The 14,325-nt window shown below is 35.8% G+C and overlaps 1 protein-coding gene across 3 annotated transcripts in view; it reads left to right on the top strand.

The window, feature by feature from the left end:
• Window positions 1-14,325, top strand: part of SMC6 (structural maintenance of chromosomes 6) — a 35,837-nt gene that overhangs the window by 7,132 nt on the left and 14,380 nt on the right. For all 3 annotated transcript variants that reach the window (XR_005828538.1, XM_040598917.1, XM_040598919.1), the window contains 15 exons: window positions 275-392; window positions 1,193-1,298; window positions 2,436-2,572; window positions 3,121-3,182; window positions 4,060-4,140; window positions 5,733-5,834; window positions 6,058-6,177; window positions 6,281-6,379; window positions 7,511-7,657; window positions 8,040-8,128; window positions 8,606-8,770; window positions 9,779-9,957; window positions 11,031-11,232; window positions 11,373-11,487; window positions 13,686-13,846. Coding sequence is in view for 2 of the 3 variants with exons in the window: in XM_040598917.1 (XP_040454851.1) it covers window positions 275-392; window positions 1,193-1,298; window positions 2,436-2,572; window positions 3,121-3,182; window positions 4,060-4,140; window positions 5,733-5,834; window positions 6,058-6,177; window positions 6,281-6,379; window positions 7,511-7,657; window positions 8,040-8,128; window positions 8,606-8,770; window positions 9,779-9,957; window positions 11,031-11,232; window positions 11,373-11,487; window positions 13,686-13,846 (1,883 nt within the window). In the remaining variant the exon portion in view is untranslated. The remainder of the gene's footprint in view (window positions 1-274; window positions 393-1,192; window positions 1,299-2,435; window positions 2,573-3,120; window positions 3,183-4,059; window positions 4,141-5,732; window positions 5,835-6,057; window positions 6,178-6,280; window positions 6,380-7,510; window positions 7,658-8,039; window positions 8,129-8,605; window positions 8,771-9,778; window positions 9,958-11,030; window positions 11,233-11,372; window positions 11,488-13,685; window positions 13,847-14,325) is intronic.

Below are 14,325 nucleotides of genomic sequence, written 5' to 3'. Positions count from 1 at the left end.
TTTTTATGTTATGTTAATATAAAGTAATTATTGGGAGAACTGAAAGTTACTATGAGTGAGCGATCGGCTTTGGTAACTTTTCCTCATTCCTACGTAACTGCTCTATAGCAAGCAACTTTCATATTGTCATGAAACCTTTCTCATTTCCTTGTAGCTTGTAACCATTGACGTTTTAGGTCATACTATCTTTTGAATTTTCATTATATTTAAAATGGATAAACTGTATCTCATTAAAATGCATACATAACACCAGTTCTAATCGTTAATTCTTTAGACTGTAGGGGAAGCTGGGATAATTGAAAGTATACAGCTGAAGAACTTCATGTGCCATTCAATGTTGGGGCCTTTTCAGTTTGGATCAAATCTCAATTTTGTTATTGGAAACAATGGAAGTAAGTATTAATTGCATCATTTCTTTGTCAAAGAGCACTTCTGTTAATTTAGAAGATGTAATTTTTATTTGAAAAATATTTGCTAGCCATCTTTTAGGAACAGAGACAGATTCACTTTTGGACTTTGGAACCACACAGGTCCATTCTAGTAGTTTAAGGCTGGTGAAAAAGTTAGGTCTTCAGTTTGGAGATTTGCAAAGATGTTGTAAGTATAAATCTTTCCATAGCTAAATCATATATGAATTTGTATTCAAACTAAATGTACTTCAGTGTTTGTTATTAAATGCACAGTAATTGTCCAAGTATATGTCATGTAGAAACTGTTATAGGGGAAGGGAGTGATACTTTCTTACGTGAGTTCACTTCTGGCAGTGAGGATTTTTTTAAAAAGAGGATTTTAAAAATTAAACATAAATTTTGAAAGAGACCTTAAAACCTTTCAGATAGTAATATAAATGGTAATGAGTATTTGATTTCCTTTGTTGTATATATGTTTTCTGTGTGCTTGCAAGGAATGGGAGATACTTTCCTCCTGAGATACAACATCTTGTTGAAAGCAGATTGCTAAATAGAAGTAACAGAAGTTGGCTCAGCGTTTGGGTGTTTTTTTAGGGAGAACCCTGGAAGTTGCAGATGTTTTTCTGGAGCTATCAGTATTTTATATATTTGTTCAGATGACAGAATTTGGACTTCAAGTGCATGAATACATAAGCAGTCAAACAAAAATATGTGATATGGGTGGGCTGGATAAAGAATTACGATAAATTCTTATTAAAAAAAGTTCAATGCTTTTGTTACAGGTGGAAAAAGTTCTATATTAACTGCTCTTATTGTTGGACTTGGTGGAAAAGCCACTACCACTAATAGAGGTTCCTCATTAAAAGTGTTTGTACGAGATGGAGAGACGTAAGTAAAACTTTTTTAGTTTTAAGCTTGAATATGTTTAGTGATTGTGATTCAGATTAGCTGATCAGTTTTCTGTTCACCTTCACTTTCTCTGTTCTCTTATTGGATCTAGCAGCATGACACTGAAGAGACCATATTTAAATAAAACCCCAAAACTACAAACAAAAAACACTAGAAGTTTTACCAGTAATTTACCAGTTGTATACCATTATCTTTGAATTGGCTAATATGGTGATATGTCCTGCGTACCACCTAGATCTTCTGTATTACTTACACAATGTACTTGGATATCCTACAGAAAAATCGGTTTAATTAAGTAGTTTCCTATAACTCTTTTTATCATTATTCTGTGAGCTATGAGGTTAATTCCTTTTCTGCCTTTCTGGTGAAATAAATGAATATACAATATAAAGACCTTGACATACAGGTGGGTTATTAAACATACAGGAAGTGGATTCTTGTCTGCTGCAAGAGTGGGGATAACATGTTTAGGGGAATCAATAAGAGGTGGTTTACAACATTATTACATGTACATAAAGCTGTAACTCAGAGACCCAGACTTTTCCTTTCAGAGGTGCTTTTAATAAAATTGTTGGCAGTATCTTCCTTTATATATAAACAACTTCATGTTTCAGCATTTGCTTGAAAAACAGAAAATACTAATTCAGAACTGAAAGCACATCTCATCTTTTCTAGAAGAGTGCTTTAAGTATTCTGCTATAGATTACTTTGGTTAGGGATGGCTGTAGAAGCTAAGCAACTGTTTTCTACAGGAGCCAGTTTGGGGACAGGAGAACAACCGAAAAGTAACTTGATTCTGCAACCTAGAGATGAGGGCAGTCAGATGGGAAGGGAAAGTGGGGGAGATCTGCTCTCACAACTGTTTCCTTTTGGCTCGTGATTTATCTGAAGCATAGGAGGTACAAACAGGTTACTGTATGGCAGCCTTTCTGGCCATGCGTCTCTGATGCTGTTTTGGTTCAAATAACATGTATGTATCTTCTCATTGTTACTATGACTGACTTCCAGTTACAACCTGTACAAGACCTAACAATCCTTGTGGAAAATTAGAATGTTCTGATTTTTCATAATATTTTTTTTAAATATTTGAAAGTAATTTCAATTGTCTTTTTTCAGTTCTGCAGATATTTCCATAAAACTGCGAAACCAAGGTAGAGATGCATTTAAACCAGAAGTGTATGGTGACTCTATTATCGTGAATCAGCACATTAATCTGGATGGAAACAGAAGTTACAAACTGAAAAGCAAATCTGGTTGGTAGTAGTTTTTGTCCTCAGTCTTAGAAACTCTTGAAATGCTTTCATTGCTTTCAGTGCCTTGATGTTAGTAAAGGATGGTGTTTCTTATTTCATTCACCATTGAATGATGGCGATGTCCATTTTTTGTGTTTACCTTAGACTTAAGTATTTGAGCATGTCAAAAGGAGTTGTGTTGGGTTCTGTGTGATGTGAGGTCATACAGTATTTGTCTATGAAAATCAGCTTGTTTGATAAGGCTGAACATAGTTTTTAGTCTTTTTGAGTTTTTATTGAATCGGGTGTTTTACTTGAATTCTGTCACAGAAGGTTTATGAAGCAAGGAGGGACTTCCAATTAGAAGTCTTTCTGTACAAATGCAAATGTATCAGAAAAATGAAACCCAGCTGACTGTGTTTCTCATTTAAGGCTAAATCTGTGTTACAAAAATACTAATCCCATTTTTTACGTTTACTAAGAACCACTAGGTTGAACGAAAGTCTGGGGCATTGTATGTCTCTACTTCAGACCTGTTGCTATTTTTCGTTTCTTTTTTTTACCATTAGGGACCTTAATTTCTTCAAAGAAAGAGGAACTTGTAGCAATACTGGATCACTTTAATATACAGGTAATTTTTATAGTGCTTAAATCCTGTGCAGTTTAATACATCAGCATGCAATTACATGCATTACAATTCTTCAATTAAAAATTAATGTTCCATTTTGTTAAATGAGAGAGGGTCACCTCTTCTGTGTTATCTCAAGATCAAATGTCATGGCAAAAGAAAATTGAAATTTATACCTCATGCAATGCACGATAAGATTCTGTCCCAGACAGGTAAGTATCTGCTATGATCTGAGGGCTATGTGTCATGTATCCTGTTAATAAAAGTCTTGGCATGTGTAGGTTTCTTTCATACCTGAGCCTTTCTTTTTTTCTGCTCATTATTTCAGTTTTTGCTGTTGGAGAAGTTTGAGTGTGTTTTTGGTGTTTAAGTGATTAAGGAAAGATGAGGAAGTGCACATGAAGTTTAAAATATTCAACACATTCAGCCTTCCAAATTTTATAAACTTGTGTTAATATATTACTGATTTTATTTTGTGGAAACTTATAAGAATATATGCAGCAATTAATTGCATTTAATGCAATACTTTGATCAATTAAATGAGAAATGAAACTGATCTTGTGAAATAAATGGAAAAAAACAGACGCTGTCTTTCTAGAAGTTAGTTATCCTCCTGGAAACAATTCTTTAGTTGTCTTTGACGTTCTGATTTGTACTTGATGGAGTTGTGTTTTTTTTAATTTCTTTGTTGTTTGTTTGGTTTGGTTTTAAGAAGAATGGGTGAGAGGAGTAGAAGTCTTTATTTGTGGATCTGCTTCTCTCAGCTTATTACTGAATTGCTGGGCATGGAACAGGGAGATGGTTTGCTCACTGTCATGGATATATAGAGTTACATAAGAACTTTTTTGCTTAAAATAAAATGAGTGTAATACTTTTACAGGTAGATAATCCTGTGTCTGTTTTAACCCAAGAGATGAGTAAGCACTTTTTACAGTCTAAAAATGAAGGTGACAAGTACAAGGTAAGAGTACTCATTTAAAATTTTGATTAAACATTAAAATACTGATTTGAAATTTTTAGAGGTGGCATTTGGAGGAAAAAAATAAATCTGAGTTCCAATTTTAATAACTTGCTGTGGGTTAACTCAGGTAAGCAGCTAAGCACCACACAGCCACTCACTTCCCTTCCCTGTTGTCACCTACTTGGGACGGGGAAGAGGAAGGAGAGTAAAAGCAAGGGAACTTGTGGGTTGAGATAAAAATTGTTTAAAAAAAATGAAGGAAAAGCTGGAAGAAAAGACAAAGAAAGCAAAACAAGACAAGACATGCTAAGCCAGTCATTCTCCACCTCCCATGGGTAGACTGATGCCCAGCCAGTTCCTGAGCAAAAGATGGCTAAACCCGCTAAACACTCACCTCTGGTTTTGGCTGGAATAGAGTTGATTTTCTTCATAGCAGGTGTTATAAGGCAATGTTTTGGATTTGTGTGGAAAACTGTTGATAATACAGAGATGTTTTTGTTATTACTTAGCAGTGCTTACCAGTGTCAAGGTCTTTTCTGCCTCTCAGACGACCCCACAGGTAAGTAAGCTGAGGGTGCACAAGAAATTGGGAGGGGGACAGTGCCAGGAGAGCTGACCTGAACCAGCCAAAGAGATGTTCCATACCAGTGAACATCATGCTGAGTATATAAACTGGGGGAAGAAGAAGGAAGGGGGAGATGTCCGGAGTGATGGTGTTTGTCTTCCCAAGTAACTGTTACTTGGGATGGAGCCCTGCTTTCCTGGGGCTGACTAAATATCTGCGAACTGCCAATGGGAAGCAGTGAATTAATTCCTTATTTTGCTTTGTTTGCTTGTGTGGCTTTCGTTTTACCTAATAAACTGTTTTTATCTCAACCCACAAGTTTTCTCACTTTTACCCTTCTGGTTCTCTCCCTCATCCCACTGGGGTGGAGGAGTGAGCAAGCGACTGGGGTTAAACCATGACAATGGAATTGAATAGCTCTTTGGTTGGTTGGAGTCACCTACTTCTTGGTTGTTTCCCCTCCTAACCTTATGCACACTCTGCCAGTGTATTCTCTGGGAGAGCAGAGTGAGAAACAGAAGGCCTTGACATACATACAAATGCACAAATTTTGCTATACGAATACCAAGCAGTGTTTAGCACAGCTACAACATTAGTGTGTTCACCTGGATTGTTTTGGTCACACATCTAAAACACAGTACCCCAACAGTTACTGTGAAGAAACTTAACTACATCCCAGCCAGATCCAGTACACTGTCTGATTGTAGCGGTCATCCACTTGCAAAAAAAAGTTTTTGAAGTTTCTTTTCTCTATAGAAAAGGACAAATTAAAAAAACAAAAACAAACACCAACCCCCACCCCACCCCCCCCCCCCCCCAAAAAAAAAATAAATCCAAAAAACCAAACCCAAAAACAGGACACAGCTGCGTTAGTTCATTATTCAGAAATATCCCACCAGTTATTTTACTTTGGGCATCATTCAGCTTGCATACAAGTTGGCATGAGTGGTCTTTCTGTGGTAGTTATTTGAAGTTCACTTAGGTAAACTGCTGAAGCTGGCATTTGCATCTTTTTGTTCCTTTTTAGTTTTTTATGAAGGCAACTCAGATGGAACAAATGAAAGAAGATTATTCATCTATTATGAAAACTAAAGAAAATGCACGTATTCAGATAGAACAAGGAGTAGAGGTATGTAAAAGCTGAAGTAATTACTGGTACAGATCTGAGCACTGAGATAACTATAGGAGTTGAATTACATAGTTTTGTTTTGTATAGGTCTCAGTGACATTACATTTTTAGAAAAAATAAATCTTTCCAAGACTTCATATGGTATCACAGCTTTTTGCACTCAAAATTGAGCCTCTCTTTGTCTTTTTTTGAGATTTTTATGTTTTATTTTGTTTTATTTAAGCATCTCCAAGAACTTAAGCGGCTTTATTGTGAAAAAAAGGAACGTTACAAAAACATTGGATTTGTGAATGACATGCGAAACAGTCTTGAAGATTTGAAACATAAAATGGCATGGGCAGTGGTAAATGTCTTGTTACAATGTTTCCTCATATGAAATGTACTTTTAAATTATTCCCGATGTGCTGTGGACATTCTGATATATGCTAATACATGCTTCTATTTAGGTGAGCGAGATGGAAAAAGAAATAGAGCCAATCAAAGAAAGCATCAGAGCTGAAGAAGGAAATACAGAGAAGTTTGTTCAGAAGCTAGAAGAATGCCGGGTACCTATGTGGTTTAAATCATACATCACTCTGGTTTTAGCTCTTTGACTCAAGAATTAAGATAATATTTAAACTGTGATTGTCTTCTACATTGTAAGCTGAAACTGGCGATCTTGGCTTTTCACAAGCAGCTAAGAACATTCCCATTTATATATCTTTTTAACCATCTGAAACTTAATGGTAACATTTGCATTCCACATTTCATTTGAGAATAATATTAGGACATTTTGTTTTCTGTTGTTTAGTAGGGGTATATGTTTGTTTTTCATACTAATACTTCTATTTCAGGTAAGGTTTATATCATTGTGGCTGGGAGTTTGAGATGACAAGCATTACATATACCAGTGAACAGTAATTTAAACTTTTATTGTTGAGAGTACTTACTAGATGCCTATTTCAGTGAAGTTGGAGCATTTTTCAGGGATCTGTCATGTAGGTTTTCTTGGGTATCATTACCTGTAGAAAAGATCAGTGTCTAATTTCAGAAGATATCTGGAACTTTAAAAGACTCATTGGATGGTACTTTAAGACTTCTGTAGGTAACAAGAAAGAACAGTTTTGCCAAACATTCAGATTCACATACAAAATTTATATTTTGCAGAGAAACACTAGCCATTGTTATTTTGAACTTTTAAGTCTATTAAAACTCCTTCTCCAAACTTCCTTAATCGGCACTCAGTTTTCATTGAATTTTTAATATTTTTTTAATGCTTAAAAAAGGAAATGTGTATTGCTTGACAATTAAGATGTTTTTACTTTATAGCCTAATATGTCTGTGTTGTGTTGAAGGAACATTGTTCAAATACTCATTTCACTTCTTTCCGTATTATGGTACTTGACCTTATTGTATTGAGGCCTGTCTTTGAGTAAACTGTGAGTTAGAAAAGAAGGTTGCTGTTTATTTCACAGATTTAGTAGTCTGTTGGTTCCCTGAGAATGTTCCTTTATTAATTTTCATCTTAGCTTATTCATAGTAGCAATGGCTTGCTTTATTTCTTCTAACAACAAAAAAAAGGCAAACGAGGTATGTCAGATGGATTCTTTTGGGACATATTTCTTCTGTAGCTTTATGAAGTTTTGAAGAAAATTGTTTCATTGCTACTTGTGTATTATTCTCTTTTTGCACCAAAGATAAAAGTGAATGAAGCAGAAGAAAAGTACAAAGCCATACAAGACAAGCTGATAACAGTAAGTGAAGAAGCACAAGTCCTGCATCCTCAGTGTATTTCTTTGAAGGCTGATGTGCAGGCAAAAAGAAAAGCAGTTAATGAAACAGAGGTAGGCAAAAAGAACTTTCAAAGTTCATACCAATTTAAAAGCTTTAATCTTGTCCACGCTCTACTCATATGTACTTCTACATCTGTGTCTATGCTTCCTGAATCCATAGTGCAGTTCAAAAGAGGTGCAATTTCCTGCCTGCCTTGCAAGTAATTTCGTTTTCAGGAGCCATGGGGTTTATATCTTTACATAGGTGTTAAGCTTATGTCAACATAAATATGATTCAAATTAAGTGTGTTATTCTTTTTTCACATTCTTGAAATTTGAATGATGTTTGTCTGGTTTGATGCAGTTCAGTATTTATTTACTCAAAAATGTAGTTCTCTTTGAAATGATTTCTTGCTTCTATTGATTAAACTACTGTATCCCATTTCCTTCACAGGTACTTTATAATCGTTTCAAAACTGAGTTAAAACGGCTGGGGAAAGATGATGAACAGCTATGTAAACGAATTGAAGAACTGAAAAGCAGGTAAATACAGATGCAGTGATTATGGTGTGTGTTTATTAAAATATAGGTATGCAGGGAGTGACCTCTTCTGATGAGAAAATCTGCAGTAACAGAAAATATTTATTTAAAATTTAGAGGGTCCAGTTACATATTTAAATATTTCTGATCCTGCTTACATACCAGTTGTTTGACTGGAAGGTGATGAGGTATTTGGGCAGAAAAAGTTTTTCTTTATTGTTGAAGATAATATAAATGTTCTAGCTTCTATGGTGTTGCAAAACAAGTATACCTTAAACTAAATGTAATAGGAATGTAACTGGGTGAGAGTTATGTGTGATTACAAATTAAAAAAACAAACAAACTGTTTATGCTTTGTAGGTCTTGTAAATGCACAGAATCTTAAATGTAATTTTCTGATGCATAAATCTTTTGTGTGAAACAGTGTCACTTAGTGTTTTAAAACCACACTGATAATTTCTGACTTACAATCTTTTCTAGTGCTAATCAGTTTTCGGAGCCTGAAAAATTGGAAAGACAAAGGAAAATCACACACTTAAGGGAACAGTTGAAGGCATTCCATGATGAAGAAACGATGATTGGTCAACAGATGGATCAGTTTCAGCAGGCTATATATAAGTGTAAGGAAGAATGTGCTAGAGTTAAGTAAGTTAAGCTTTTTGAATGTAATTGTTTTCCTTTCTTTCAAGTTCTAAGAGATACTTTCTTGTACCTCCATTCCCTGAGGTATTAGGCTTCAAGCTTTAGTTGTTTTTTTTCCCTCTAGTTTATTTTAAGACTTGCTAAACTGTTGTCTTTGGTACAACATGACTTAATTGAGAAACTTTTGGAAAATTAAGAAAAGTGTTGTGTCATTAAAGCTGAAAAACATTACTAATTTAAAGCCTGATACAAATCCATACTGTCAGTTTAATGCCCTTCTTTCTTCCTCCCACCATCTGTCCCTTATTCTTTTATCATCCTATGGGCAAACTATGCTTTAAATTTTTCCATGTTGTTTAATACCCTAGTAAATCCTGATGTCATGTTACAAGATATACAACACCACATAAGGAAATAAATAAACTTTAGAGGTAATTATTTTATGTGTAGTTAAAGGTAAATTTATAGAGACTTTGGAGCGCGAGGTTCAAATACCAACTTAGCCCATACTCAAGCTAAAAAAAACACTCTTTGGCTTTGATGTGGAAACCTGGGCTTGAACAATGTTACCAGAGGGGATTATGGTGATCTTGTCATTTATTGTCTTAAGCGATTTGAGAATTGTTGCTTATTGCACTTGATGCAAAGACTTAACCATCTTTTATCAATTACTGTAACCAATAGTTACTTTGTTCTGTTGAAGACCTTTACAGAAGATAGTGAAATTGAAGCATATGGTTAGAAATAAAATAAACTTACTATAGACTGTTAGAAAGAAAAGTCTTTTAAAACTCTTGCAAATAGTAATTTTCTTTCTTGCTTTTTTGTCTTATGTTTCTTGAAACTGTAAAAATATTGTTGTATGTGTGTAGCTAGCTGTACATTGAAATATTGAAATATTGAGGTCCTGATACACTGTCCCATTATTACTTGAAAAATGAGACTATAATTATTTTAATCAAATTAAGGCTTCATAAGCTGTTGCTGCTGAGAAAAATTCTATTCTCTTAGGAGAGAAGGCTGTGATGTGAAACAAGCACTGGATGCCAAGCAGAAACAGCTGAGAGAGCTGAATGATAGTAAAACAAATACCTTGAAAAGATATGGACCACATATGCCAGCATTTCTTGAAGTAGTTGAAGCAGCCTATAGGCAAGGGCGGTTTAAACACAAACCTGTTGGACCTATAGGTAAGAATGGCTGCTGAAAAAGACATTTTTCCTCATGAGTTTCATTGCATAGTTGCTAATGTAAGAAGTGAACTAGAGAAACTATTTGTACTTTAAGCAGGTTCAGGTATGTCTTTTTTTTCTGTACTTTCTGGACTAAACATTTTATCCTGGTAGGTTATCTTTTGCTTCTGTCCTTTTTGTCACGTGAACTAGCTAACATCTACTGGTTTTCCTCATTTTCCAGCTGTGTGTGTTTGAGGTATTTTATATAGTTACAATGGCAAACTTTCAGTGCACCCCTCTGACTCACCTGCACTCTCTAAGCATCAGACTACTGTGCTTTGGCTGCTTGTTCCTTGGTGGATAGCACTGTCCAGCTCTTGAACAGAATTTGTTCAAAATGTCCAGTGGTTGACTAGTAGGCTTGTCAAACTTAATGCTTTGCATGGAGCAACTTGGACAGAACCAATTGAGATTTTCTTGGGAAGTGGTTTCAAGTATGTTTTTTTGACCAGCTCTGACAGTGACTGCCATGTTCAGTTTGTGAATGGGAGTAATGCTTCAGCATATTTTGGATGTGAGTGTAAAGGCCAAGTACTTAAGTACTTGGCATTGACTGCAGGGTAAGAACATGCAAACACATGTTCTACTGAAGGCAGCTGATATAGTAGCAATCTTCGTGTGTGTTTAACTTGCAACATAGTTGTTCCTCTGCTTTCACCTTAAAGCATTAAATTGTTGACAAGCAATCTTTGCCTTGACATACTCCTGCTGAGCTTCCATGAAAATTGGTACCTTAATGGAAGGTAGAAGTGATCTGTCAAGGATCTTGGAAGAAAATGTAGGCTTTCGAGCATGTATAGAGAAATGATATGTCTGTGTTCTCAGGGTAGCTTGCCTGCTGTGGGGTTCTCTCTCTTTTAGTTAACTTGTTAATTTTTTTTTTCTTACAAGAAGAGTTTATTTTAGTCTCTTTTAAAAAAAACCCACAAACATAACAAAACAAAAACCTTGAGTGGTAAAAATGCACTATTGGATGTTTTTTTATGGAACACAGCTCCTAAAGCCTTGTCTCTTCTATCTTTATTTAGGTGCTTTCATTCATCCAAAAGATGCTGAACTGACCTTGGCTATTGAATCTTGTTTAAAGACCCTAGTTCAGGCATTTTGCTGTGACAGTCATAGTGATGAAAGAAATCTTCAGCTACTGATGTCAAAATATTATCCACGTGGATTTAGACCTCAAATAATTGTAAATAAATTTCAGAATGAAGTTTATGATGTTAGGCAGAGGTAAGTTGTTTTGAATTTTTTTGCTTAGCTGTGATGGTTCAGATTATTATTAGTTGAAAATAACTGTAGTTTTGTGGAGTTTTTTGTTTAAAGAATCTCATGTGAGTTTTATTAACGATCGTTTTTCTTATTTTCTTCAGAGGAACTCATCATCCAGAATTCCCAACAGTTCTCTCAGCACTGGAAATAGATAATGCAGTGGTTGCCAACTGTTTAATTGATGTGAGGGGTATAGAAAAGATCCTGCTGATTAAAGTAAGGCTCTAGATTCCCTATTCATCTTTAAAGAAAAAAGTTTTCTCTTTGTGTGTAGGACATACAATACATTCACTGATGGTGTCTGTAATGGACAAAAGAGGTAGAGAAAGATATTTTTTGGGGGGGTTGTTTTTTTTTTATCTTACCCGCTGAAGAGAGGTGGCCCTGATGACTCAGCAGACCTCGACTGTATCAGTTACCAGTGTTACAAAGGTAACTGCTGGAGGGTTCCCAATAAGGCCTTCTTGGCATTCAATAAACTGTCAGCGTCCACTTCAAACACTGTTTTCTGTCATGGACAAGACAGAGTAAACTGACAGTCCATAGTGAATTTAGATACTGGCATTTATTTAAGAATCAGTAAGGTCAGAACTTTTATTTCCACATACTCTTTTCCCTGCCCCTCAACTCTGCCTTCATAGGTCTCAACTTCTGTCCCCAGTAGGAAGGTCGCAGCTGGTCAGGGAACGTCAGGCAGAAAATATTACTGGTTCCTGCTGTGCAGCTGCTCACAGATACCAGTTTGGGCTATTACTGGCCAAAGTCCCAGGGCATTCCCTTGGATTGGTCCCTAAAGATCTCTTCCTATGTGTATCCAGGGTCTTCCCTGGTTGATTCTGGGATGTTCACCACCACCTTTCTGGGTGTCGAAGTAGTCTGGCTTCCCAGTCTTAATAGTCCGTGTGTATGTGGTCATCAGCCTCCTAAAGGCTGTCTTTGTCTCGTGTCTCTTAATTAATAGATGGGTTCAGGATGTGTCAGTTTCATGAGGTCCGGCTGTTACCAAGATTTGCAGCCAGCTCCTACCAGTTGTACCTAGCTTGTGCTTGAGAGTTGAAAAGTTCCCTTTCAGATATTCAGCCACCCACTCTTATATGACATTATCAGCTGCCTGTTAGCATTCACAGCTGAATTTATTTTTCGCCTACCACAATCACCACAGCTTCTTTGGACTCTGCAGTCTTAAAGCATTTGAGATGAGAGAGTGCAAAGAAATGTGCTTGTGGATAGAGTCTGATAAAATAAAGAAATCGCAATGATCAGTTATTAAGTAGGGTTTGAATGAGGTGACTGGTGACTGGCAACTGGTGCTGAATTAGGATTTACATGCTATGTTGGTAACGATCTATTTTTATTCACCATGAAAACATGATAGTGAACTGTTTTCTGCCACCATATGATTTCTGATCTTAATTGATTTTTTTAAAATTTTTCTGTTACTACTGAAGATAAGAGGTCCTGCAGATAAGTTTACAGGTAAAGTGTTCAGAGATAAAGATAAGATTTACATATTTTTATTTTAAAAAGTATTCTACAAGCAGCAGAACTGATGATGCTGACTCTTTTTTTGATTTTGTTTTTCTCTAAAACAACTTGTCCCAGTTTTCCCGTTGACGTTCCTACTGGAAAAGAGGTGGTTTAGGCTGTCTAGTGCAAAGCTGACTGTTTATCAAGCATGGCTGTTACTGAATGGGATATGTAACAGCTGAACTTTCTAGGCTTTTTTTATGGCAGGAACGCTAGTTTTGTTCTTCCCTGTCTGCCTTATACTAACTACTGATTTTCATAACGTTATTATCTCGAAGCCCTACTTGAGCACTTCCAACTGAATCTGAAAGAAGTTTTACAGCTACTATGTGGGAGAAATGATAGTTCTGAATGGATAACATGATTGCCTTGGACAAAGGCACTTGAGACCATTTAGTCTGGCATTGGCAATGTTCTTTTTTACCAATCTGTTTCCCCAAACTCTAATTGAATATTGTTCAGTGTACTTGACAGCTTGCTTTGGAAGATTGTTTATCGTATGTGTGTTTCTTTTTGGTAGTTAAACAAAAGGTCACTACGTACAGGTATGTTTAATCATTTTTAAATTTTTTTTTCCCCCATGGCAAATTATGACAGATTGATTAGTGTACGGAACTTAAAATGCAGGTAAATTTGTAATGGTTTAGCTGCCAATTTCTTTTATTCTAAGAGGGTGGTTTTTGAGAACATAAGTGTTGTATTCGCCTAAGAAAAGCAGATTTTTGACATTCTAGATCTTGTTTTTCTACGCTCTTCTATTACTGTATTTCTTATTTTTCATTAGGAATTGGAATTATTTCTTGGTGACAGCTTCTAGACTTTTAAAATTTATATCTTTAATTATGATTGCTTTTCTATTGGTATGATAAGGCCATTTTATTTTTCAGAGCAGCAGTAAAGCTCGTGAAGTAATGCAGTTTAATCGGCCCCCGAAAAATTGTAGAGAGGCTTTTACTGCTGAAGGTGATCATGTATTTGAAAAACGGTATTACTCTTCTAATTACGTCAGACCCAGGTTCCTAAGCCAAGATGTTGAAGCAGAAATAAGGTTAGCATCTTGTAATGTTGTACCTATAAAAACTGCACTTGTTGATGTGAAGAGTGGAATTGCATATTTGTACACTGCTATCCAGTCTCTCCATTTTCTTCCTGAGATTCATGATTTGCTTCTGGGAATTCTGGAAAAACTTTTAATTTCAGTGCCTTTCTGTGGTAGGTACAAACCCGAGTTGTAGCTAGATGTCTTTCAGTTTGTGGCATGTAAACCTTGCCGAGCCAGTAGGGATTTGCTGGGCTGAATATTCCAGGAAATCTAGTTACTTACCTTTTTGTTTTACACTTGCTGAAAAAGAGTATGAAGTCAAAACCGTTTCTGTATAAACCTAATACCTGAACAGCGGTATCCCAGTTTACTGCAAAGGAAACCTGAATAGTCAAACCAAAGTTACATTGGCATGTGTAGTCCTACTGGTTGCAAACATTGCATCTGTGTTTTTTCAGGCTTTTGATTTCATTTATGGCAGGTAT

Source organism: Falco naumanni, chromosome 6 (genome assembly GCF_017639655.2).
Source record: "Falco naumanni isolate bFalNau1 chromosome 6, bFalNau1.pat, whole genome shotgun sequence".
Classification (NCBI taxonomy): domain Eukaryota; kingdom Metazoa; phylum Chordata; class Aves; order Falconiformes; family Falconidae; genus Falco; species Falco naumanni.
This window is presented reverse-complemented; position numbering and strand designations above follow the sequence as displayed.